Source organism: Amphibalanus amphitrite, unplaced genomic scaffold (assembly GCF_019059575.1).
Source record: "Amphibalanus amphitrite isolate SeventyFive unplaced genomic scaffold, NRLGWU_Aamphi_draft 001031F_arrow, whole genome shotgun sequence".
Lineage (NCBI taxonomy): Eukaryota > Metazoa > Arthropoda > Thecostraca > Balanomorpha > Balanidae > Amphibalanus > Amphibalanus amphitrite.
This window is the reverse complement of record NW_024882525.1, coordinates 233,272-259,140: the sequence shown is the minus strand read 5'-3', so window position 1 is coordinate 259,140 and position 25,869 is coordinate 233,272. Positions and strand designations below refer to the sequence as shown.

General features: G+C 50.1%; 1 protein-coding gene across 1 annotated transcript in view; it reads right to left on the bottom strand.

Annotated features, from left to right (window-relative positions):
- Positions 1-141: 141 nt before the first annotated feature.
- Positions 142-25,869, bottom strand: part of LOC122369395 (phosphatase and actin regulator 1-like) — a gene marked incomplete at its 3' end in the record, with an annotated part of 71,708 nt that continues 45,980 nt past the window's right edge. Inside the window, exons 3-4 of the mRNA XM_043344117.1 lie at positions 9,702-9,812; positions 142-420 (exon numbers count right to left, since the gene is read on the bottom strand). Coding sequence (XP_043200052.1) covers positions 142-420; positions 9,702-9,812 — 390 coding nt within the window. The remainder of the gene's footprint in view (positions 421-9,701; positions 9,813-25,869) is intronic.

Sequence of the window (25,869 nt, the reverse complement as noted above, 5' to 3'; positions counted from 1 at the left end):
ACATGGAGCTAAGCTGGACATTGTGCAACTGAGCGCCATCTCCTTCTTCAGTAAATCCCGACCTAAGCGACTTTATCAGACCCCACCTTCCCTACCCACACCCGCCCCTCCTCGCCCAGTCACCCCCTCTCGGCACCCCACCTGGCTGCTCGTCCTGGTCATGAGGCTTCTCCAGCGAGCTGTCCCGGCTGCCGGAGCGTTTGCGCGAGCCGGGCCGGCGCGTCAGCGTCTTCACCGCCGAGATGAGTCCGGCCTTACTGACGCGGTCACACATGCCGGCCCTGCGCTCCTGCCTGGCGTCCAGTGCTGCGGCCGGCTGGGCGCTCACCGGGCGGCCATCGCGGCGCGGTCCGACCACCGACCGTCTGGCGCCGACCGGCGCCGCTCCGAAATCAATGGCCCCGGGTGTGGCCGCGAGGGCTGAGTGGCACCGCGCCGAGTACAGTCACAGAGGCACAGAGAGAGTCCGCTCCGAGACACACACACAGGCTGCCCACTCGACCGGCGCCCGCTGCCTCAGACGCACCACTGAGAGTCGGTCCCTCCGAGAGCGGCTCTGTTCGGGGAGGCGGCGCGGCGGACGGCGGCGGCGGCACGGCTCCAGAGGCCACTGGCGCCGCCGCCGATGCCGACGCGTCGGTCGGCAGACGCCTGCGCCGTGGCGGCCGGGCCGACACCGCTGGTCACGTGACCCAGCGGTGAGTCCCGCAGGACTGTCACCTGATCGCACGGCGCCGGCCGCGTAGCGACAGCGACCGAAATCGCACAGCTCGCTAGACGCGGAGAACCAGGACGAGATGGGATTACTGCAAGCCTTACACTGACATCTCACCTTTGCTAAAATACCAAGAATGACATGGATCTGACTCCCAGCTAGGACAGCCAGTTTCTTGAAATGCCACATTATACAAATCGAATAGTGGCGACCACGGACGCGGACCCAGCGACCCCGTGGACCGGCAGAGTTGGTCGGTCTCGCGCTCACCCACCCCCAGCCCACCTGGATGGCCGGTGTTTGGCGTGGCGTGCTCTCAGAGCCGTGACGTCATTGATTCTCAGTGGCTCGCGCCAGGCCGGCCAGCGGTGAGTCAGTCGCGAATACCTCCGGCCTTGCCGAGGGCCGTCACGGGGCGAGCCACCCGCTCCGGAAACACTGCGACTCCGATCTGGGGCAGGGGAGACGGCGTCGCCGCGGACAGAGCCTCTATACGACCACTCAGAGAGAACACTCTCGTCCCATGGAACAGTCGAGAAACGGAAATGGCGTAGAAAAGGACAGCCATAACACTTAGAAAACTCGGGAAAGTAGCGGCAGCCGCATTTTCTTTCCACCAGGAACAAAGCCAGAAGAAGTTTTGTCATCCGACATGGAAGAATCGAGACCCATGGTTTGAAACGACGATATTGTGGGCTTCGGCGGAGTCGGAACTAATCAAGACTAACAATATCAAATTACGAAGGCTTTGGAGCGGAAGTGAGAACTAGCTTCCAGGTTTAACAGAATCGGTTGCTTGACTAAAATCCGGTGATCTCGGACGTTTATGACCAAACTTGTATGTGGAATTACAAGTCGCTTAAAAAATTGAACAGACTTTGGCTGTTCGGCATGGTGGTGGTGATCATTGACGTTATTTCTTCGCCTGTTGAGGCTTAGCGCCTCCTTGTTAAAAATACATATCCCAAAGCTTCGCAGTACTCATCATTTTCCTTGATACAAATCATATCTAGCTACAATAACAATACAAAATCGGAATTAGGCTTCTAAACGAGTTAGCCGTCCAGCACTCAGGCAGTGCACGTTTTATGACAACACAACATACGCTTACCGGCCACCGCCAGACTATTCCAGCCTGGATGTCAAGATGGGACATTTATCGTCGACTATATTGTTTAAAGGAGTGCAACCGGATCTGGTGGAGTCCGACATTCAACGAATAACCAGTCACCGTGGAATAACCTACATAAATGTCCTGAGTTGAAGCTTGGCGGATCCCTAATGTTCCAAAGATGCCGTTTATACGTATAGGTAGGTGCATATAAGTTACATACTAAATTGCAATAAAAAATGTCTGATTTACATAAAATGACAGCTTCATAATTAAGTTCGGAACAGGGTAGAAGAATGCGGGACCGACGTCGACGCACCCGCGCTGGAATCGGGTTAATGGTGTTTGTAAGCGCGTCGATGTGTAACGCTAACAACGAATATTGTTCGATATCGCAATTATAATGGAAGAACATAAACGGAAACAAAATTAGCACAAGAACACATAAAAACTGACACCCCGATAGACATAAACTTATCACAAAAAACGGGCATATGTACGGTATCCCACCAGTGAAGGTTCCCGGCCAGCCGGGGCCGGACGTTGTGGGACTTCACCCGTGCGTCGCCGCCGCTTCGGAGGTCAATAGTGCGACCTTGACCGACAGCAGCCGACGGCCGGCGCGACAGGACTTCCTCCGGGGGCGAACAATGGAGTCCGGCCGCGGCGGGGGCCGGGCGGGGACAGACACAATAGACGGAGAGGCCAGGGAGATAGCGGGACGGCAACAAACAGAAACAGCCCAGAGCCGGACCCGGCCGGCGGCAGGAGGAGCGGCGAGGGACCAGTGAGGTCAGACCGAGAGAGGACTGCGGAGGGTAGATACCCGACTGAAAATTGGGAGTCCGACAGACTGCGGAGGATGCCTGATAGACTGCCTCACAGACTGGTGAGGTAATGCCACTGAACTCAAGTAACTCAACGCCTAGGGGCCCTCAGAGGCACGAACGGTCCGAAGGGGGGGGGCCATCCAGAACTGGCACGGGGGGGGGCCATCCAGAACTGCATTCGCGACACAACGCCTCGATGGAAAACACGAAATATCCTCACCGAAATAGTATATAAACGGCATTAGAACAAGATATCCTTACAATGGGCAAATGGAAAAATAAAAAATACAATGTTATGTGGAAATTGCGTGGCAGGCATCAGTATCAACGCCTGACAATATTTCACAAATAATACCTTTAACACAGCCGCAATAGGTACCTCACTGATATTCCTGCAAACAGAGCACAAACCATATCTATCCTGATTGAAATTTGAGTAGTATGGCTCAGATAGATCCAGCAGTCCCACAAAAGCTCACAGTGTACTGCCATTTGCGCCACTGACACAGGCCGTGGCGGCTGAGACCACCTATCGACCGCCGGCCGCCGCCGGGTCCTGTCTGTCGGCGCCAGACCAGCCGGCCCCGTCATACGGCACTGTGCAGGGGCCGGCCGAGGGCCAGACGGTGACTGACGCCGGCGATCACCCGACGGACAGACACACTCGGGAGTGGACACTGGACACACTTGAGATTGGACACACTCGGTATAGACACGACCGATTCGGTATGTCAGGCGATCCAATCCTATCGACAAATTGGTGGGGCTTATTCAAAGAACACGATGGTTTCTCAACAACTGAGGCAAAAGGCAGAAGCATGAGTGGGGAGAGGCTTGAGAGACTGACTGTCAATTATTCCCATTGCAAACTTAACCCGCGCCCGGCTGGGGGTCCTGGATTTCCATGCCCTCCTGGGGGGTGTTTGAACACCCCCCTTGTAACTCGGCTCCTGGGCCACGTAGCGATACGCGGAAGGCGGCGTTCGAAAGAGCGTAAAAAATAATGACGAAATCACTTCGATCAATTTTTTGGTCAGGTCAAAGGTCAGGTCGCCAGAGGTCATTGAAGGCAAAATTTCGCCGATTTCCAGGTCGAATGTCGAAAGTTTCCAAGAAGCTAACGCATAACTCGGGAACCAATAGAGCTACAGCGCCGCGGAAAAGTGCATTCGATAGCCCTATTAACGCCCTTTCTGAGTAATTCTCTCAGCTTTGACCTAACGTCAACGGTTTTGCCTGCAGGGGGCAAAAACTGCAAAAATAGCCGATTTTTTCGGAAAGTTTTTCTGCAATAACTTTTGACCCAAGCCTTGTACGAGCTTACTTTTACCGGCATCGTGTTCCTCTCGTCAAGACGCATCGAATGAACTATAATTTGACCTTGAAAGGTCAACTTGAAAAATTGACCTCAGGTCAAGGTCATGACCTGACCGGAAAGGGTCATGTTGCATTTCAGTCGATCCGTATCGTCGAGCTGAACACATATAAAGCGTTTTCATCGCTCTAGCATGCCTCTATCAAAAGTTATTTGCGAAAAACTGTTAGATACCATTCGTGACCTAAGATGACCTCAGGGCACAAACAAGGGTCACGGACACCATTTTCATGTTCAGTGTGTCTAAACCACTTGTAATTCGGTGTTTGGGAGTGTTTATAATGTCTTTCGTCCAAAAGAGGCGCATTTCAATTTTATCCCATTGACTTATAATGGGGAGGTCGCAAAATTGACCTGACCTTAGGTCATCGATATCAAAATTCTGAGATATACATTTTGTACATGCTATTGCTCTTAGCAATCGCTGAAAGTTTCAAAGCGATTGGTCACTCGGTGTAGCTATGACAGACATTGAAACTTTTTATGAGGTGAGGTCACTTCAAGTGACCTGGTGACCTGACCTTAAATGACCTTGGTCGGAAATTTTCACGACATGTGTAGAATTGATGTATGATAAGGTGTACCAAAAACGGCGGCGCGATATTCGCGAAAAACCACAAGGGGGGGGGTGTTCAAACACCCCCCCCCCACCCCCCAGCAGGGCGCGGGTTAACTTGATGTCATTGTTCCGTGATTGTTCCTGTTCGGACGTATTTTAATTTTTACCGTCTACGGGAGTCGCTGTCAGTCTCAGACTGCGCATAAGCCACGTTTACCGACATCACCGTCGCTAGATGTCACTGGTCCCGAGCGCCTGAAGTCCCACTGTACCGCAGTACACCGTTGATGACCACGCCACCACGCGGCTGCTGCGCGTACCGATGTTAGACAGCATTGCCGCTAGATATCACTGACCGCGGACGCCTGAACTTACGCTGTGCCGCCGTACACTATCACCACGCACCCACGCGGCGGATTTGCGTACCGCTATCATCTACTCACGTCACTAGATGTCGCTAGCCACGAACGCCTGAAGTTAGGCTGTGCCGCGTCACATCACTGGCTGAGTGAACGCTGATCAATCTCCGGCGCAGCGGGCGTTGGGAGTCAGGCTGTGCGGCACATGACTCCTCCAAAGCAATCCGGAGTTTTGTGACTGCGAGAGGCCCATAGGTGGGCACCGTTCCCCAAAATTGTAACTTCGTTACTCGTTCCTCCGTTCCCTCAAAACGTGACTTCCGTTACTCGTTCCTCCGTTCCTCTGTATATAATGTAACGGAAGTTCTTTTAGTCCGTTACTCCGTTACAGCAAAATAAAAAACGTTAAAATGTTGGGTATTTCAAACATTTTTGAGACCATTCTGACACAAACTAAACCTACCGAGAAAGCGGAATGCCCACCAAATCTACCAAGACAGTGGCACTGATTGGACACTAAACCTTGGAACGTCTGGTGGTACTGATGCGCATCACTTGTCCCCGGCCAGATGCCGGTTGCACTTCACGAACACTAGACGTTCCAGGTTGGCATCTGAGAGCATAGGCGGCGGAACGGGGGGGGGGGGGCACCGGCGCACCGTGCCCCCTTTGATTTTGGCATTTTAACATTAGCCCTATGTGCGTTGCATGGAAAGAATGGAACAAAAAGTCGGCAGTGCCCCCCCCCTCCCTTAATTGAAGATGTTCCGCTGCCACTTTCTGAGAGGGTAGCCCTTTTTGCACGTAGCACATCTTTTCCCATTGAGAACATGCGCTCTACTGAGGCGCTTGAAGGGACGCCCGTGTTGAACTTTGCGAACACATATATACTGCAACGCCGGCTCATTGCGGAAGGCCAGTACACTGTACACTGAGGCCATCTCCCGTCTTCAAGTCAGGCCTGCTCAATAATCCACTATTCCGCTGCTGCATTAATGTCTGTGGGTTAGCTGAAAGATCAACCCGCTCGGACAACGAAAAGTAACGGAGGAACGAAGGAACGGACTAAACTGTTAACTTGTAACGGAGGAACGAACAACCAATGTAACGGAAGTTACTTGGTCCGTTACCCTTTTTAAAATGTAACGAGTCCGTTCCTCCGTTCCTAAAAATTGTAACGGCGTTCCGGAACGGAGGAACGGAGGAACGGATCGTGCCCACCTATGGAGAGCGATACTCCGCTGATCCTGTTTTTTTTTTCTGTTGTGAGAGTTATTTGGAGAAGGCCAAACCTTTCCTGCCGCCCCTCAGACCGACCCGACACACTCGCCGTTCGATAGCCCGTCAGCACGGCGCTATCGGCTGCGGCACAATACATACGCATCACAGAGCCCGATTGGCCAGTGGCCACTCATCATTTTTCCGGCCAGGGCCCTATCTCCACCGACAGCCGCGGCGAGGGCGGGGGCGGGGGCGGGGGCGGGGGCGGCCGACAATACCGCCACGGCGGCGGAAACGGACGGATCCGGCCGGATGGAGGCGTTACTCGGCGACCTTTACTGCGTCCAGGACCGTCCGGCGCGGAGGTTAGGACCAGGTCTAGTGTCCCGAGACGGACGACAGAGCAGAGGGCCGAGGCGTTACCCACCCACCTCTGCTCCTGCCGCTCTGAAGTGCAGCGTTAAGGACCAGGACCAGGATTGTCTAACGTTATCTGGCCACCTCACTGTGTCTCCAGCCAGCTGTAAGGACCCGGGACCAGAGCCAGGGATGAAATGGCGTTACCCGCCGTGACCTTTTCCCTCCATCTCCGTTGGGCCGGCGGTAAAGCCGCGGTGACGCTGACACGGCCGAGCGGACCCATATGAGCAGATGGCCACCGGGCGGAGACCGGGGTTCGAATGGCTGGATTACCGGCCGGAGAGGGCGCGACAGGCCGCAGAGCTGGACGGCCCGCAGCCGGGGCAGACGGGTCGTCACCGACGGCCACAGCCAGACCGGTCCGTGACCAGCCGGCCGCGGCCGACTCAGCTGAATAGAGCGCACAGCGCGCAGTGCCAAAAGGCAGCCCAGTCTCCGATCAGCAACAGAGCAAATGAATAAATACTTTTAAAATAAGCCAGTAGATTGCTTAATAAATACGAGCTGGTAGACTGAAGATAAATTGAATTTGATCGTATATTAGAACCCCTGAGCCAATACTGCAATCTGAGGCTGATTGAATACCACTAAATCATGCTTATAAGATTAAACAAAATAATAATTGTAAGGAAAATGGAGAAACACCGCGATTTGGTAAAAGTCTAGTTCTGGATGTAAACTGCTTTGCTCGTCTTTGACTGGAAGTAATAAGTGCTCTACATTGGCACAAAATAATTGCAAAATGGTGCCCGATTCTTGTGATACCGAAACATATTACTGCGCAGCTAAACATGGCTGTCGATATCCTTTTTCAGCCACAAACAAAAGGATTTCGTGTGTCACAACAACCCAAAGGAATATCCTCCGTAACAGAAACGAGCGAGCTGTTTTCGCTCCTTACCAACGCGTTGAATGACTTTGTGTACAAGGCTCCACAGAAAGAAAACAACAACACAAAATGATACACCAACGCACATACACATGAAGCCACGCGGACATAAACGTTTCATATGCATTCATTATGTCTGCAGACACATCTTCATTGCATGGGATTCTGTATTTAAAGCACACCTGCCACCAATGTTTCTTATTCCTCTCTCACTCAATGTCTCCCTCCGCACAAACATCAATCTTTTCCACTCGCCGTACGCTCGACATCCCATCCCCGTGTCCCTTCTCCAAACACCATATCCCAATCTCACCCTGTCTCGCCCTGCCTCCACAACTCGCCTCTCCCTTCCCTATCTCCGACAGATTGAGACATCTCCGGCCGTCCGCTCTCAAAGCCGACCGGCGCTGTGGGCGGTGGTTCCACCAGCGGCGGGCGGTGGTTGCGGGGCGGTAACCACATTCCGAGCACATCCAGCGGCGCCGGACATAGCTCAGATTGCCTATCGCCCGCAGACAGACGAGAGATCCGGAGGGCCGGCCGGGCATAGACCCAGTGCGGCGGGACGGCACGGAAAGCGGTGGTAGCGGAGCAATATCGGCTCCATACACACCCGGAGAACAGTCACGGCGATCACGTATCTTCGAAACAACGGTTAATGGAACAAAAGAAGGGACCACGACAGAAAAGAACGGAGCAGAACGTTGACAGAAAGAGAACCCGTCTTCAAACGGAGCTAGTACTGTACTGAAGCAGAGTAGGATCCCCAAGGTCGCCCTCTCAGTCTGTACTGGAGGCCGTACTGGCTCCACCATTACTCGACCCACGCTCTGACCTGTAGCCGTACGGAATCCATACAGTCAACTGACGGTCGGCAGTGAGCCTGTACGAGGCCCGTGATTACTCGACTCACAGTCCGTACCGAGCCCGGCAATTGGAGCTCCGGCAAACAGTGCTCTTATTGACCCACGTGGCACAAAGGGCTGGAGGCCGGCCGGCCAGCGCCCCAGAAAACACTCCGAGCACAGGCCGCCAGGCTGAGTCGGGGCGGCAATCACGACTGATTATAAAAACGTCATCAATCACATTAGGGAACTCCCGCCCAACTCCTGCAGCAACAATAACGCGAAACCAGAGAACCGCCGCCGCCTGAGAAATACCGACGCACCCTGATGGCAAGACGATAACAGAGGCGGCTTTTTAATCAAAGCCGACAACAGACGCAGGTTTTGAAATCCTCAACGAATATAAGGAGATTTGGAAAACTACGATGTCCTGACAAATGCTCGAAAGTTCCCACGAACTCCCAACACTTTGGCACCTAGTTCAAAGCTCCCACAATATTTGGTTACCACCAATGGCCGACTGTTCCCGCCCTGGGTTCAGTTGAGTGTCGGACCGCGGGGCAGAGCGGCCGTGGAGGCACGGACAGCTCGGCCGTGCCAGCTCTCTCGGCGGGGCCTCCGAGCGGCGGCCGCTGAGCACTCCCGGCAGTCTGAGGCGCCGCCGCCGCCGCCGCTGGCTGGAGGATCAATACCGACCGCGGCCGCCGACAGCCGGCCGGCACACCGCCGAGCCGAGTCGAGCGAGCCCGACCGGCGCGGCGGCGGACACTTCAGGCGGGCGGCGCCGAAACGGACACACGGCGCCCCGTGACGGGCGGCTCGTTACAGCGCTGTTATAGACCAACTGATTAACAAAACCGGTGGGATGTCATGGGCATGGCAGTACTGTCTGTCAGACTGGCACGACATTGCCCTGTCTGAAACTGCACTTTCTCGAGCCGGAACAGCAAATATAACGTGGAGCGGGCACGGGTAAAGGAGATATACAGGCTGCTAAGTCGATTCACAGGTTGTTTTTCCTTTGGTCTAATTATTTCTTCTTCATCGTAATATCTATCGCGCACTGCCAGTCAAGTGCTAATGCTGAGACTTGAGAACCGAGACTGGTGGGTTTGGGGGGCCCTCATGGGCATAGCATTGATTACCTAGTGACGGAAGCACCATCACTTAGACTAATGTAGTTGCACCGCAGCAGTTTAATATGCAGCCACGAGAACCTCCTCAGCAGATACCCTACCATGCTACGAGATGCGTGCACTCCACGGACACGTAACTATCTGGTCGCAGTGCTGCCATCTGCGGCAGCGTACAATACTTGACCTAGGTAGCGCTAGCACCCCACCACCACCAGTATAGATGTCGCCCCTGTATACTCACCAGGCGCCTCTCCCATGGGTCCGCTAGGAGTGGTGGGTGTCTCCGGTAGTAGGATGCCCTTTTTCACCAGGTCCTCACGGGCCGCTCGGACAGAGATCTTTCTCTCCAAAGCTGAAACAGAGACGACATGTTGTTAGTCTCAGAGGTCATTGATGCACGGGCTCGCTAACTGTCCACATCCATTGCCTTACGAAAAACCAGCCACATTAATGAATGGATATTGCTTAGCACGTATTTTCAGGCATTATCGATCTCACTACAAAATGCACAGAAAACGCCGCGCACCAAGTATATTGTGTCTTAGACGTAGCCTAAGCGATCCACAACTGGACAACTACAAATCTTATAGGCAGTCTTTGTGTCACAAATAAGCGGCTTACATGTATTGTATATCTACCGAACACGTGCGGGTAATTCTTCCATAAACTGTTTACTGCCTGCAGACGAGACATTACCGTGGACTTCTGAGCCCAGACATTAGCTCAGTGTCGGTCTAATCTGGTCAGTGGCAAAGACCAACACAGGCGATCACAAGCTGTGCTGTGCTCCCAGTCGCTTTTTCAAGTAATCCACAACGCTCGGTCAACAAAGAGCAACAGGGTCGGTCGGTCAACAAATGTGGCAAGAAAAAAAGAAAATGTGGAAAATGATACCAAACAGCACCAGCCCTTCAAATTGAAAAGCCAACCAACTCGTGTCTTTTCCATATTAACTTAGCCTTTTATGACAGCCTGAGCCTCAACGCAGTTATACGGCTGTGAAAACACCTATATATTCCCAAAACATATATTTTGACAAGCCTTTATAAACCTGCAACACCCCATTTGCATACTAACGTCTAATACGAGCACTAGCAGTGTCAATCAGCGTCGCCAATATATCTCCCGACGCTGTGATGAACCGGAGATCCATCAGTCCAAACTTCTCGGCACTAACAGCGGGCCCATCTGGCCAGGAATTTCAGCAGCTGCGAACGTAACTCACTTTGGTTTCCAGTTTCTCCCGGCGTCTCCTCAGCCCAGTAGCCTAACTTCTACATTGAACGGCGCGGCGACCGATCAGAACGAACGTCCTATGTCCAAGGCGAGTCGTCGGAGCAGTGCACTGTGGGGTTTTTATCGATCCTAGCACGAATTTATTTATATCGCATCCTCCGCTACCTTAACTAATTTTATTTCACCTTCAAATGGTTAGGCTAAGGGTGTATGATCCCTGACAACATGGTTGGCTCTCCTGCTTGACCCCATCCCTCCCCGCCCCCTCCCCACGGACTTAGCACTGATGCGTTTTCGGCTAGCAATGCATCGTGGGCGTGGAAGCGTTAAAAAGGTAGAACGAAACTACAATCGTTTTAGAAGTAGATATTTGTTCATGTCTAGCCCAATCACCAAAAGGCATTTCGGGCACTTTGTTAGTCCTTGCACTTAACCCTCGCCCTGGCAGGGCATTTTTCATAACACGGCCTGGCAGGGGGGGGGGGGGGGTCGATGCGACCCCCCCCCTCGCGATTGGCTCCTATGGCACCTAGAAACACCAAATTTGGTAGGTAGGTGGGCCCCCTGGAGTTCTCGCCCCTGTGCAAATTTGGTTGCTCTAGGTCAATATTTAGGGGGGTTTTGGGGGGTATAAATGTAAAAATTTCGCTAAAAACAGGTCAAAAGTTTTTCGCTTATAACTTTTGATCTAATTAAGATAGAGCAAAAAGAAAAGCACCAGTGAACTCAGCACGTCAAGGCGCGTCGAATGATATACTTTGTAGCTTGCTTAAGTGTACTTAAAGTTTTTCTTAAATTTTAAGTAAACTTAAATTAATAAATTAAGTTCAGGTTAACCAAATTGCATCATATCGCATATCATTCGATTCGGCTGATCACCAGGAACACAATGGTACCATTTTCTAAGCTCTAGCGTCATTATGTGCCAAGTTATTGGCAAAAACGTCATTTGACCTCAGTTGACCTCATTTGACCTGACCCATGGATAAGTACACCAAACAAAGAAGCACCAAGTGACCTGCTGTTAAGTACTGTGGTTTCAAAGCACAAAAGTGATAGAACGAAGCGGATATCTCCAGTATTTTCCGAATTTAGTATTTTCCCATAGGCTTAACATTACGACGTAATGACCTCTAACTGACCTCAGGTCAGTGACCTCAAAAAACCCGAACTATATGTTATACAACTCGGTGAACTTAGCACATCCTGAAAGTTTGAAGGAAATCAGTGCAAAACTGTGAGTTGGACAGGTGCACAAAGAAAATTGAAATTTGACCATGACCTTGTACCGGTTTTCTGACCTGGTGACCTGACCTAAGGTCACCCGGACCTGAAATTTTCAGGTCATATGTAAAAAGGTTGCCCCATAGGCTGTGCCAAATTTGGCGGCGCTGCGCGCCGCCGTTTTTACGCTATCTTCGAAAAACCTTAGGGGGGGGGGGTCGCATCGACCCCCCCCCCCTGCCAGGGCGAGGGTTAAAGGGGAGGGGGTCGCACAGACTTCTGTCCTCGACTTTTCACATACTAACTCAAGCAAAACGTGGCGGATCACGACGAAACTTTCTATACCTTCGATTCGATCAATGTTACTCACACACTTAAAATTTCATGACCTTGACCTTATAATAAAAATTTGACCTGTGACCTGTTTCACCAGACCATGTCAGGCTGGTATCGATTTGGCGCTATCAGCGCACATTATCGGCGCGTTTTCAGTCTTGTTGTGATTGTTAACTCTCCAAGGTATGAAATGCTGTTTGTTCTTTGCATTTTAAGGTCACGTTAAGGTCAAATCAAGGTCATTTACCTTAGATGACCTTAGTTGACTTTTTCAAGGTATACGATTTTTCCAGATAAGTGCTTGGAGCTTATTTCGAACTTAACACCCATTTGAAGATTTAAGTAGTTTTGGTGCCTGACGGAACATGCTACGAAGCCGTCAAAGGTAATCGACGCCTACCTTCTATGGATAGCCTGCAAGACACCTACTGGTCGGGCCTGACCTGACCCGGCCTAGCATAAAAACATCATCCTTGATCAAAACTAGCTTGAAATTCGTGATTAGCACCCCAAAAACCTCCAACCTCACTTTACAAAGTTACAGCATTTTTCGATTTACCTACATATGTATATTAAAGCTCTGTACTGAAGTTCAATAAGGTGAACATTGGCGGCGGTAGCCAATAAAATGGACGCAGCGTTGCAAGGGTGTTGTTGTTTTGTTCAAAAAGAACATTTGGCGATAGAAAAATAATGTCAACATGGTATCACCCCTTCTCCCTCCTCCCAACTCCTACACTGACCGGAAACCCCCAGGCGGTGTGCTGCGGTCGGGTAACCCGCCGCGGCGCGGCCCGGCGGGGCGTACGAAACCACGCGGCACCGTCTGCTTTGACGTCTCATAGTGACTGGTTTAGGCAAATTTCGGCAAAAAATGAGAGCTGCCCCGATGCAGAAATTATTGGAGAACATTTTGATATACATTTCCACGCGTACCACCGCGTATCAAACTTTGTAAGGGAATAGTTTGCTTGTCAACTCTGAATCAAGAAGCATTTTAATATTTTTAGCATTTTGGTCAAAAATTATACATTTGGATGAATTTTGGAAATTTTCGTGCATACCATCTTCCTTATAAGATAATGAAAACATGTCGCAACTAACCTGCTGTTCAGGGAAACGAGTGAGAGGGCGTTTTATTGTAGTGTGCTTTTTCGCTGTATGCAGGTAGCACGACGCTGGTCAGGACGAAGCTACACTTTGAGAGGTTTTTTGAGGCATAAACAATCATTTTACAGACGATTTAAGGTGTGATTCGGATGCGCTGGACAATTCTACGTGGAATGAATAACAAAAAAGTGGAAATCGAAATACTTTAACTTGCCACTTAATGCGTGCTAGGATGGCATAAGTCCCCACGGTGCAGTGGTTGTACCGCCTCCGTGGCAAGGGGTCAATATGCGTCAGGGGTCAATATCAATACAGGACAGCATATGCGAGCTTCGGGAGAATCAGGATCAGAGAAAAAGACAAAGGAGTGTTTGAGACGATGGCCGATAGGGACGCATCAGTGATGTAAGGTAGCCTGCATGTCTAACCAGTTCTCAAAGGCAAGCGCTGTTAGTGGAAGGCGGTAAGGATATCAGTAATGTGAGTCGTAACTGGGCCACCAAGAGTCTGACGATGTGATCCGATCGCCGCGCACTCAGTTACCCCCCCCCCTTCCCCCGTGATACGGTAACACTCCTGGGGCACTATCGGCGCCCGTCGATTCTCATTATGTGCCGGCCACCCGAGTAGCGACAGCTCCCAAATCAGTCGGCCACACGGACCACAGCGCGGACTGGGAGAGCCATGCAGATTGCAGGGTGACGGCGGCACGCTGCGTGCACTGCAGGCTCGGGATGGTGGTGGTCGGACTACGCTTTCCACAGCGCGAGTTTCCCCTAAATACTTTCATCGCCGAAAATTACCCCTAAGTGATTGCTGCCATTTTTATTTGGTAAACTGAGTTGAGCCCAGTGGCGCCACACGCAACAATACAGAGTCACCTGTGAGACGCCGTGCTGTTTGTGCGTACCGATGCTACCAGAGGGATACCGACCGAAGATTCAACCGATTTAACTACATTAACGTAACGTAACTTTCAACAGCTGGTCCTCCGGGCCGGATGGCTGATCTTTTCAGTGATTTTGATCTTGCTCTGTGCGGTGGTACACCGTCAAGATTTGTTGATTGGTTTTCAAGATTGAGATCAAGATTGGTTTGCGGCGGGTCGCCGGATTTGCTTATTTTTTGTGTGCTTTCGGAGTGATTGTGATGGAGGAGGCAAAGGCCTCTCGTGCAAGGTTGAGAGGTAAGGTCACCAAGTTGACAAATGACCTAAGGGAGTACCGCCTGGGAAGTGACCTCGATCAAGACGACTTGGCATATAAAATTCATTTTCTCGGTAACATTGTTAAAGACCTTCAGTCTGTGCAGGTGTCTTTGGATAAGGAGGGTGTGCTGGACGAGACCAACCATGTGGAGCTGGCCTTGGAGGAGGTTTTCAAGAGTGAGCGTGTTCTCGGTCGTCTGGAGTCTAAGCCCCAGGTCCAAGTCCAGCCGCTGCTGCAAGCCCTGAGGAGTTTGACCTGAAGTTTGATGAAGAAGATGTGCGTAGGACAGTGATCCAACTCATCTCAGAGTATTTGGGTATTGAGGGCCTGCAGCCCCATCACATCTGTGCCTGTCACAGGCTGAAAAATCAAAAAGTGATCCTGGTCCGCTTCATCTCACTGGATGATTCGGACAGGGTCTATAGAGCGCGAACAAAACCCAAGAAAAGGGGTTTACTCATCTTTGAGTCACTGACCTCTGAGAGGCTGTCAGTTATACATGACCTCAGAGAACTAAAAAAGGAACAAGGATCAAATGTCCTATCCTACTACACACAGTCAGGAAAAATTCATGTTCGAACATCCGAAAACAGAGACACTAGACCCACTGAAATTCCCCTTGGAGTGACAAAAACCCAAATCAGAGACCTATGCAAAGGACAGGATATCAAACCTTCCTCCACGGAGATTCTGGACTGCTTCCGAAGTGTCCATTCCCGGTCCTCAGTTAGCACAAAGAATCAAAAAGGAGGTCCTCGGAGCACAGCTGGACACTCCTGGAGCAAAGTGGGCAAAAGTGGGAGAAAACCTGACCAGGTCAGGCATCCTGAAGCTGATAAGGGTGCCTGTGCTCCACACCAAGCACAGGCCACTTCATAGTTCATAGTGTCCACTGCAGTCATAGGTACAGATGAAACAGGTTGGATGGTATTGTGGCTGGATACCTGAGGGTTTATTATGAAAGATGCATTTTTCACTGAGAGTTATTTGATGCATTGTCTGTTTATTTGTATTTTCTTGCATATGTTTTCCTTTAATGACCCCTTGTATATTTTGTTCTTGTTTTTCTGCTATCCATTTATTTATTGTACTCGCCCTATTGCAATCACCAGAAAATCTGATAAAATGAGATTCTTAACATGGATTCAGCAAAAACTGTAAATCATACAGCCTATGAGGTTATTCAAGTTCATGGGACACCAACGCTTGTTCCGAATGATATAGTCTGTGAAAATGATGTTTTCCTGTCTCAACCAGAGTTGCAAAACATTGCTTTCAGTTGCAAAGATATATCAACAGCACAACTCTCCAGTCTTGTTGACTCGGATGCCCTGTCCATTATACATATAAATGCACGTTCCCTGAATAAAAATTTTGATGACATTGTAACTTTTATTGATAGCCAAAAACATATGATAGATTTCATTCTTATTAGCGAAACATGGCTAGATCCAGCCTATATCTCAAGGCTACAAAATTCAGGTTATGAAATGCTACATTGTGTTCCAGATCATCCTATGTTGGCAAAGGATGTGCTATTTACATTAAAGATATATGTACCCTTTTTGTAGACAAATTAGAAATCTGTGCTTCAAGCAAAAGCAATTTCAAAGCTTGTTTGTAGAAGTTTCATGGCCAAATAAGCAATCCTTTGCTGTGGGTGTTGTGTATAGATCTCCCTCGTACCCACTTGATAACTTCTTGCCATCACTTGAAATAACTCTTAATAAGCTGAAGGATCTTAAAAAACCCTCTTTTATTGGAGGTGACTGGAATATGGATTTATTTCATTATGTTGACAGGGGAGACGTTCAAAGCTTCTTGGACTGCATGACATCTTATGGATATGCTCCAACAATTTCCATTCCTAGTCGTGTTTCCAATACGCCACCATTTACCAGAACATTAATAGATAACATATTTTGTAATGCTCCAGATACAATATTAAACAATGCTACAATTAGTGCAGGCATTGCTGATCATTTGGTAATATTTTGCTCCAGTAACCTACTAAAAGTTAGTAAAAAAATAAACACTTTGCCAGTTAGAGCAAGCTTTGACATTCGCCGCATAGAAGAGCTCAAAGTTAATGTTTCAGAAAAACTAGCTGATTTCAGACAACTGGAAGATCCAGAGACGGGGGCTGACCTTTTCATATCAACTATACAGTGTGAAATGACTAAACTTATTGCTCCTAAAACCTCCAAACGTTGGACACCTGTTCAACCATGGATAACACCAGCCCTTCTTAGATGCATTACTAAACGTAATGTCTTGCTAAAACAATTTTTAAAAGATCGAACATCAGAAAATGAACGAAAATTTAGAAAATATCGTAACATGCTTCGGCTAACCATCCGCTCTGCCAAAAAGTTATACTATGAAGGTCAATTTAAAAAACATGCAAACAACCCAAGACGTCTATGGTCTACTTTGCAAGAGGTTACACATACAAAAAAGAACATATCTAGACTTCCTTTTCAATTCGAGGTCAATGGCTCACTCACAGATGATCAGCATCTCATTGCACAGGAATTCAATAATTATTATAATCAGGTTGGCCCAAAGTTGGATGACGCGCTTGGTCCCTCTATCATTGACCCAATCAGTTATCTCGATGGAAATGCACACCTGGATGCAATGATATTTTTGCCTGTAACACCTCATTGTGTTTTAAAAACAGTAAATGACTTGAAGGAAACAAGTGCAGGGACCGACGGAATCAGCTCAAAGCTGTTGAAATTACTGATTCCCTCGATTATTTCTGAGGCAACTCATCTTGTGAATCTCTGCCTGAGGAAAGGTGTGTTTCCCTCTATCTTTAAACAAGCGTTGATAACCCCTATTTTCAAAGCAGGTGCTCGAACAGTTTTCTCAAACTATAGACCAATTTCGATCTTGCCTACCTTTTCCAAAGTCCTGGAAACAATCATGTATACTCAGCTTATTTCATTTATTAGTGAAAATAATGTACTCTATGAGCACCAATTTGGCTTCCGCTCGGGTCATTCCACCTATATGCCGGCTGCTATTCTACATGACTTTTTGACGGCTAACTTAGCTGACAGCAACAAAGCAGCCTGTATATACTTGGATTTGGCCCGTGCTTTTGATACTGTAAATGTAGAAATCCTGATGAAAAAGTTATCCAGATACGGCATCACAGGGATCGCGCATAATCTTTTAAAATCATACCTCAGTCAACGTTCTCATAGGCTTAAATACAATGATATTGTCTCAGACGAGAAGCCCATTTCCTGCGGGGTCCCTCAAGGCTCAATATTAGGCCCTCTACTGTTTACTTTGTACATTAATGACCTTTCCCAGGTTTGTGAAGAGGCAAAAATCCTTTTATTTGCTGATGATACAGCCCTTTTGTATGCTGCCCCAACATTACACGAGCTACAAACTAAAATTTCAAAGTCATTCCCCAAAATATGTACTTGGCTGCATGCCAACAGGCTATCACTGTCTATAACTAAAACTGTTTACCAGATGTACAATGAAAATGGGGCTACTGAACTTCAAATACCTGTGATGAACTCTCTTTTAAAACGATCAAGCACTGTAAAGTACCTTGGTCTCTTGATCGATGATGATTTGAAGTTTAAGTCTCACATAGCAAAGGTTGCAGGACTTTGCAGTAGAATGCTTGGAATACTACATAGGGCTAATTATTACCTGAATAAAACTCTATTACTGTTACTATATAACGCACTAATCCTGCCACATTTGTCCTACTGTGCCGTTATCTGGGGCTCGAATTATGAAACTAACTTGAAGCCTCTTATAACTGTAACGCAGATGCGTTACATTTTTTTTATCTTTCATGCTGAACTGCAAGCTGTGCCACAAGCTGAAACACGGCCATCTGCGAGCGCCGCACAGACACGGTCAGCCGGCTAAATCGGCTGTGATACCCTCTCTCCGTCCCAGCTGGCGTCCACACAGACGGCGCAGTAGGCTCTGACAAACAGGGGTCCTCTATAGATGACCACCCCACTTCATGAGAACCCGGATCTGAAGCCAACAAATAGCATACCGAAACGCGCCATTCTGCCAGCCTCGAGCCATTAATCAGTTTAGCCTTTGGAAAACAAGACTCTGTCCCACGCTCGGCACCCCGCCAGAGAACAAGGAGAGGGGAGTGCAGACCGGCCCTGATTTGAACCAAAACAAGAAAGGGGAGCGGAGACCGACCCGGGTTGTACGAAAACAGGATGAAATGGAACTCGGTCGCCAACGACAAAATATAGGACATCTGGCCGGACCTGACCTGACTTCAAAACAAGGGGAGCAGAGGGCCAGGCCCGCCACCTGGCGCCTCAGGCGCCGTGAGCGCCGGCGGCGAATTCCACCCGGTCGCTGCGTGAAAGGGTGCGACTGCCATGGCCGGAGGGGAACCGAACTTTGTCAGCAAATCACGAACTTTCGAGGGCGGAGCCGAGTGCAGCTTCTGAGAATGGAGGACGGAGATTGGACAAGGTGATGCTGCCCGGCCCTCTGAAGTATGACGTCATCAGAAGTATAAGTTGATGAAACGGAACTGAAAAGCTCTCTCGGACGACGCATTCCGCGCTCTCTGGCTCTCTCTCGGACGACGCATCCCGCGCCGGTGGCACTCTCGGCCCACGTCTCTCGTCTGACATCGCGGACAGCCCACGAGACACCAGCGGCTGGCATCACGGCGCCGGCGGCGGCTCTGGCCGCCGGGCCGGGCGCTGGACGGACACGACCATCATGTCAGCGACTCCATCTCAAGTAAGGTCACGCGGTGAACACGGGTGCGCACCTAGTCCCTAAAATCCTTCAAGTAACCCCCCCCCCCCTCGTTACTGCTATGTGAGCCACATTATATTCCCCTTTTTTAGGTGTCGTCTGCAATGTTTTAGGCCATTCAGTTTAGGTAGTTAAATTTATTCTTGGGACTTTCAGTCTAGGTAGCTTAAGTTCACAATTCGATTTCGGTAAACTATGTAACTGTGCGCGTGGCGCGAGACGCGTGCCGACGTGGACCCTCGTCCGGCGCCCCGTGGTGATTAAGGCGGACGGAGGGGATTATACACCGTGGGGAGTCTGGAAAGGGACGGGCGACTGTGTACCGCACCGCGCGGCTTGTGGGGCTCAGTTGATGGGCGGCCTGGGCCCAGAATGTTTCTTTTAAATTTGACGTGTAAGGGAATTTAAGGTGTTGCGTCGGAGTATGTAAATAAATGGGACTTGTAAATATTGAAATACGAGTGTGAGTATAGTGCTGAAGGGCAGGGATCGGAGGATGGAGCATAAAAGGCCATATGCCAACCCACAGTCGGGAAAGAGGTCATTTCCAAGGTGTCTGGCCAGAGCAATTTACAACGATCAGTTTTCTTTATCTGTTTGATTTTACACAGTGCACACAGGGATTATACGGGGAGCACAGAACACACACAGGACCTCCCTAGCCTAGCCGATACTGGAGCTTCTCCGGTTGACTCCTAAGTGCCCTTGCCAGTGGATTTCCTGGCACTCCATCCTCCCCAAATTATCCCACGGTCCAAACAATAGCGATTACACACAACATACACAGGACCTCCCTAGCCTAACCGATACTGGAGCTTCTCCGGTTGACTCCTAAGTGCCCTTGCCAGTGGATTTCCTGGCACTCCATCCTCCCCAAATTATCCCACAGTCCAAACAATAGCGATTACACACAATACACACAGGACCTCCCTGACCTAACCGATACTGGAGCTTCTCCGGTTGACTCCTAAGTGCCCTTGCCAGTGGATTTCCTGGCACTCCATCCTCCCCAAATTATCCCACGGTCCAAACAATAGCGATTACACACAACACACACACGACCTCCCTAGCCTAACCGATACTGGAGCTTCTCCGGTTGACTCCTAAGTGCCCTTGCCAGTGGATTTCCTGGCACTCCATCCTCCCCAAATTATCCCACGGTCCAAACAATAGCGATTACACACAACATACACAGGACCTCCCTAGCCTAACCGATACTGGAGCTTCTCCGGTTGACTCCTAAGTGCCCTTGCCAGTGGATTTCCTGGCACTCCATCCTCCCCAAATTATCCCACGGTCCAACAATAGCGATTACACACAACACACACCGGACCTCCCTAGCCTAGCCGATACTGGAGCTTCTCCGGTTGACTCCTAAGTGCCCTTGCCAGTGGATTTCCTGGCACTCCATCCTCCCCAAATTATCCCACGGTCCAAATAATAGCGATTACACACAATACACACAGGACCTCCCTGACCTAACCGATACTGGAGCTTCTCCGGTTGACTCCTAAGTGCCCTTGCCAGTGGATTTCCTGGCACTCCATCCTCCCCGAATTATCCCACGGTCCAAACGATAGCGATTATACACAACACATACAGGACCTCCCTAGCCCAACCGATACTGGAGCTCCTCCGGTTGACTCCCAAATGCCCTCGCCAGCGGATTTCCTGGCACTCCACTAATCAATTTACCAACGGTCCGCACACAAGCAACACACTAGACCTTGTTGCACACGAAATATATGTAATTTTATTCTACATGGACACTGCAAGGGATGGAACCGGGGAGATAGATGATGCACGTCACGCCCCTGTGCGTGGAGAATCCACCGACGCGGCCATGGGTTAGGAGGGAGATGAGACGCGAGTAGAGACGCGGACTGTACAAATAGAAAAATCGGGTTTCCCGAATGGCGCTAAACTCGGACAGACCCCACTAGATATAAGGCCTCGATTGAGTAAGCCCTGGATGCGTGCAATAAGTCGCGAAATTAAACGTGAGGATGAAGGCGAGTCGGGCACAGACCGCCGAGGAGGGTTTCAAGAAATGTTACCCGGTCAGCCTCGTGTCCTGGCTCGGAGGGGACGACGGGCTGTAGTCTGTCTAATCTCTGGCTAGCGGGACACGGGACCAGTGGCCCGATTGTTCCGGCCCAGGGTAGGCCTGGGTGATAATTAAGGTCACGTGGGCCGTCGCCTGGGATGTGTATCGGCGGGTGGGCCGTCGCGAGATGACGGTGTTCCGTCTCGGATTAACAGCCTCGGAGGCTGGGCAGATTTTAGGCTGCCGGGCTGGCCCGGAAGCCCTGAACTATGACTGGAGCGAGATGCGGTCATCAGTATCACGGATGGACCTTAGTTACCCAGCCCGGTTTCAAAAAGATAGGTAGGCCCGCTATCGGTCCCTCAAGTGGTCGGCGCGGGACGTCATTTGAAGAGCGACATAGATAGTTTCGGAGGTGGTTAGGACCCCGGGCGTCTTAGCGAGGGAATCGTATGCCGCCGGAAGAGTAATGCCCCGCGAAGGAACGTATAATGCCGCAAGACGGGGGTGAACATTAGATACCGAGCATTCGAGTCGGGTGATCGCAGTCAGACGGTGCTGGCCACCCGCAGTCAGTCGAGTAGCTCCGGCCATGCTCTGGTCCTTTCGAATAGGTCTGTGACGACAGCTTAACTACCAGCCACGGATAGATAGGGCTTTGGACGCCTATGTGCTGGTAGTCGACGATGTGTGTTGAGTGCAGGATATCCCCGAGTGGACCTGCGTGCGTGGAAGACGCGTGTCGTCTTTGTAGTTAGCCGACGAGAGCTAACCTTTTTTTAGGTCGCCGGGTTGGCCCGGAAACCCTGAACTATGGCTGGTGCGAGATGCGGTCATTAGTATCACGGACGGACTTTAGTTACCCAACCCGGCTTTCAAATTTTAGATACGTCCGCCGCGGAAAGCCCGGGCTACTGAGTGCCCTGCGAGCTCTAGCTCCGGAACCGTGGGCTGGAGTGTGTTAGAGATGCTGACTGACCACTGGCAGCAGAAGGTAGGTCCACGCGTGAGTGGCAGTAAGACAAGGGCTGCGTACGTTGTTGCAAAGGTTTACCGGCCCATGCTGTAAGTCCATTGTTCGCTCAACAACCTGCGTGCGTGTGTGTTTATTATTTGTGTGTAGGTAGTTCGGCATGGTCTTGGACCCGCTATAAGTCGCGTAATTCAAGGGCGGAGTGCCGAAATCTGTGGTGGTTCGTATATTCTATTCGTGTAGCGTGAGCATTATGAAGCGTTTGTCTGATGTACGGAGCATTGTGGTTATGAAGGGATAACGGTTAATGAAATTTAAGGCCAATGACTCAATAATGACTTGCGCACGCCTTAGCACCACCGGGGGAAGTTAGGCAAAGAGGGAGGGATCGGAGACGGCTAACTCTGATAATTATGAGGTATAACTGGACGTATGACAGAAGTGAGAAGGGATGCACGAGTGGAAGTATGATTGTTGTGTATATCCGGTGGGAGATAGCCCTCAGCTAGGAAAGGCGCTGTTGTTTGAGAGTGGGACTTTTTGTTAAATAGAGTTGATTTTCTATACCAATATGATCGAGGGTAATTGATTATCATTTATCATTATCTCCCATTCCCTAACCCTGGCCTATGTGTTTCCGTTGATTGATCGCCCCGGAGAATGCAAAGACAGAGTCGGGACGAGTTCGCGAGGGGCTGAACCGAGAAGGGCTTTTACGAGTAGAAGCGCACCCACTAGGCCGATTTTAACACCCCCACTCGAGCCAGCCCACCTGCTGAGAAGCGACCGCCCGGTTAGCCCCGCAACGCCGCGAAATCCCGCTACAGATTTGGCGCCCAACGTGGGGTAGGATCAATCAAAGGAATCATGAAGTCGGTGGACGGACGTGCATTGCCGAACCCAAAGCTAAAATTTCAGAGGAAATGCGAGCGTGAGTGAGAAAACGTATTATGTCTGAGCTAGATGCAGTGGGAGCTGGTCACTCAGTGCAGCGTTACTCGGGTTAAATTGATTTGATTGAAATCAGAAAGCGTGGATTGCTGGAGGGTGTATATATCATGAAGTGATAAGGGTAAATCGAGGATCAATTTTAAGTGACGGGCGAGCGGGCTTGGTATATTTTTTTTCGGCTACAGGTATCGCTAACTAAAATTATGTGGCTCACATCTAGCGAACCCTAACCTTGAGTGAAATCCCGTGATCCAAAGTTAGAGTAATCACACCGAGGATGCCATTTTTAACCCAATTTTTAAGAGATTGTACCCATCCTATACCAAAAAGGTGCAGTGACCTATGTGTGACCCGTGGACTGACCCGCCTCTGGAGAGAACTGACAGGAGACCGGCAACCGTCCACGAGCCGTTCTCCGTGACGGAAACCCCCGTTACAGAACAGGCAGTCATGTATGTTGCCGAACCCAATGAACGTACTAAAAATACGACTGAGCACGACGCTATGAAGAAATTGAATGTGCTGAAATGAAAATCAGGATTGAAGAAGGCAAAAGTCACCAATAGGACGCAGCATACTGAAATGAAGGTGACAGCGCAGATTGTAAATGATTGAGGCACGTTTTAGAAGCAGTATGGAAAGCTGAATTGCGATAAGAACAAGAAGGACAACACACAGCCGAGTGACGGCGAGAAAGAAGACATTGAAGTAGTATACCGATGGAAACGACGTTGATACTAAATGGCAATGGATACATGCAATCACAGAAAGGAAACGACAGCTGAGAAGAGTAAAATGCAAATGATTGAAGAACTGTAACATCACGAAGCCATTTGGAAGAGCAAACGTGCAGCACAGAGAAGAAGAGACGCCGACAGAAGAACAGAAAAAAGGTAGTCATCAACAGCGACTGCCTGACAGCCAGTGCCCAATGGAACTCAAAATGAAGGCAACGCCGGAAATAAATAACAACAGAAGACCGGAAGAAGGAGAAGGAGACACGAATAGAACCAAAACTACAATGTTGTTAGCAGTTACATCGCACGTCTGTGACGACAAAATCAGACGGCAACCGGAGTAATGGTGACGACAACTACAACCATGAAGCATCATTAGACACGACCATTCAGGGACACCTCAATGCTGCCTGTTTCAACCAAAATGGACAGCTATAATGGACCGGGCCAGTCTGCGGGCCGATTTCTGGACCGCCCGCCGCACTGGCAGGCGGTGATCCGCCGTTCATCAATTGCAGGTGGCTCCCATTTCCCAAACTTCGAGACCGATCATGTGATCTGCATCAGGCCGGAGCGATGTTCTCAACGTCACAGCCAAGTAATCATGGAGCAGGCTGCAGTGGAACCACACCTGCCGCCAGATGTGACAGCCAAACCATCATCGGCAGTCTACACCAGAGCGCAGCCTCTGCGGCCACCAGACCAGCAGAAACAGCTTGGAAGCCACGTTCAACCAGGCTCAGCCACAGACGACGAGTTCTGGGCCGATCATAGCCAGCCCTGACAGCTCACCAGGGCAGCTGCGTACGACATCGATGGTCGGCGAGGACTACGACTACAACTACGAGACTGGGGAAATCCGGAACTGGGACACGACTACAGCAGCAGCCGGCCGGTTCGAGACCAAATCGCGGACGACCGCCAGTCCGTCATCGCGGCCATCCCGGACCGGAGCTGTCGTGGCTCATGGAGCCACCATCAGGTGCCGTGCTCACTTCTTTGGCATACCACAATCTGCACCGGTATGTTATCGCTAATTTGATCTGAATTATAGTGACCAAATGTACCAATGTTATTTTTTTTTTGTATTGTCATGTGTTAATTATTTCAATGGTTTCATTCAATTTCCATTGTTTTGCGCGCAAATAATTTGATGTGTAGTTGGTGGTGTATTACGGGATAGTACGTGAATGTTTTTAATTCTGGAAATGTAAGGATGGCCTGAAATACTGTGCAATGACACAAAAACCCGCACTCCTTATGTCCCAATCATCCAAGCTCGTATTATGCCATCCTCCCCAGCCGAACACTCCTGTTGAAATAGCTACCAATCCTTTAGAAGACGGCCACCCGCTCTCGTCACAGAAGTCACCAAGAAACACGACGAAACGGCACCAAATAGCACGGCAGAAGCGGGCTCTCAAACGTTTAGTCGCGGGGCGCGACTAAAAAAAGAGGTCTGAAAATGTAACGCAGATGCGTTACATTTTTTTTTATCTTTCATGCTGAACTGCAAGCTGTGCCACAAGCTGAAACACGGCCATCTGCGAGCGCCGCACAGACACGGTCAGCCGGCTAAATCGGCTGTGATACCCTCTCTCCGTCCCAGCTGGCGTCCACACAGACGGCGCAGTAGGCTCTGACAAACAGGGGTCCTCTATAGATGACCACCCCACTTCATGAGAACCCGGATCTGAAGCCAACAAATAGCATACCGAAACGCGCCATTCTGCCAGCCTCGAGCCATTAATCAGTTTAGCCTTTGGAAAACAAGACTCTGTCCCACGCTCGGCACCCCGCCAGAGAAC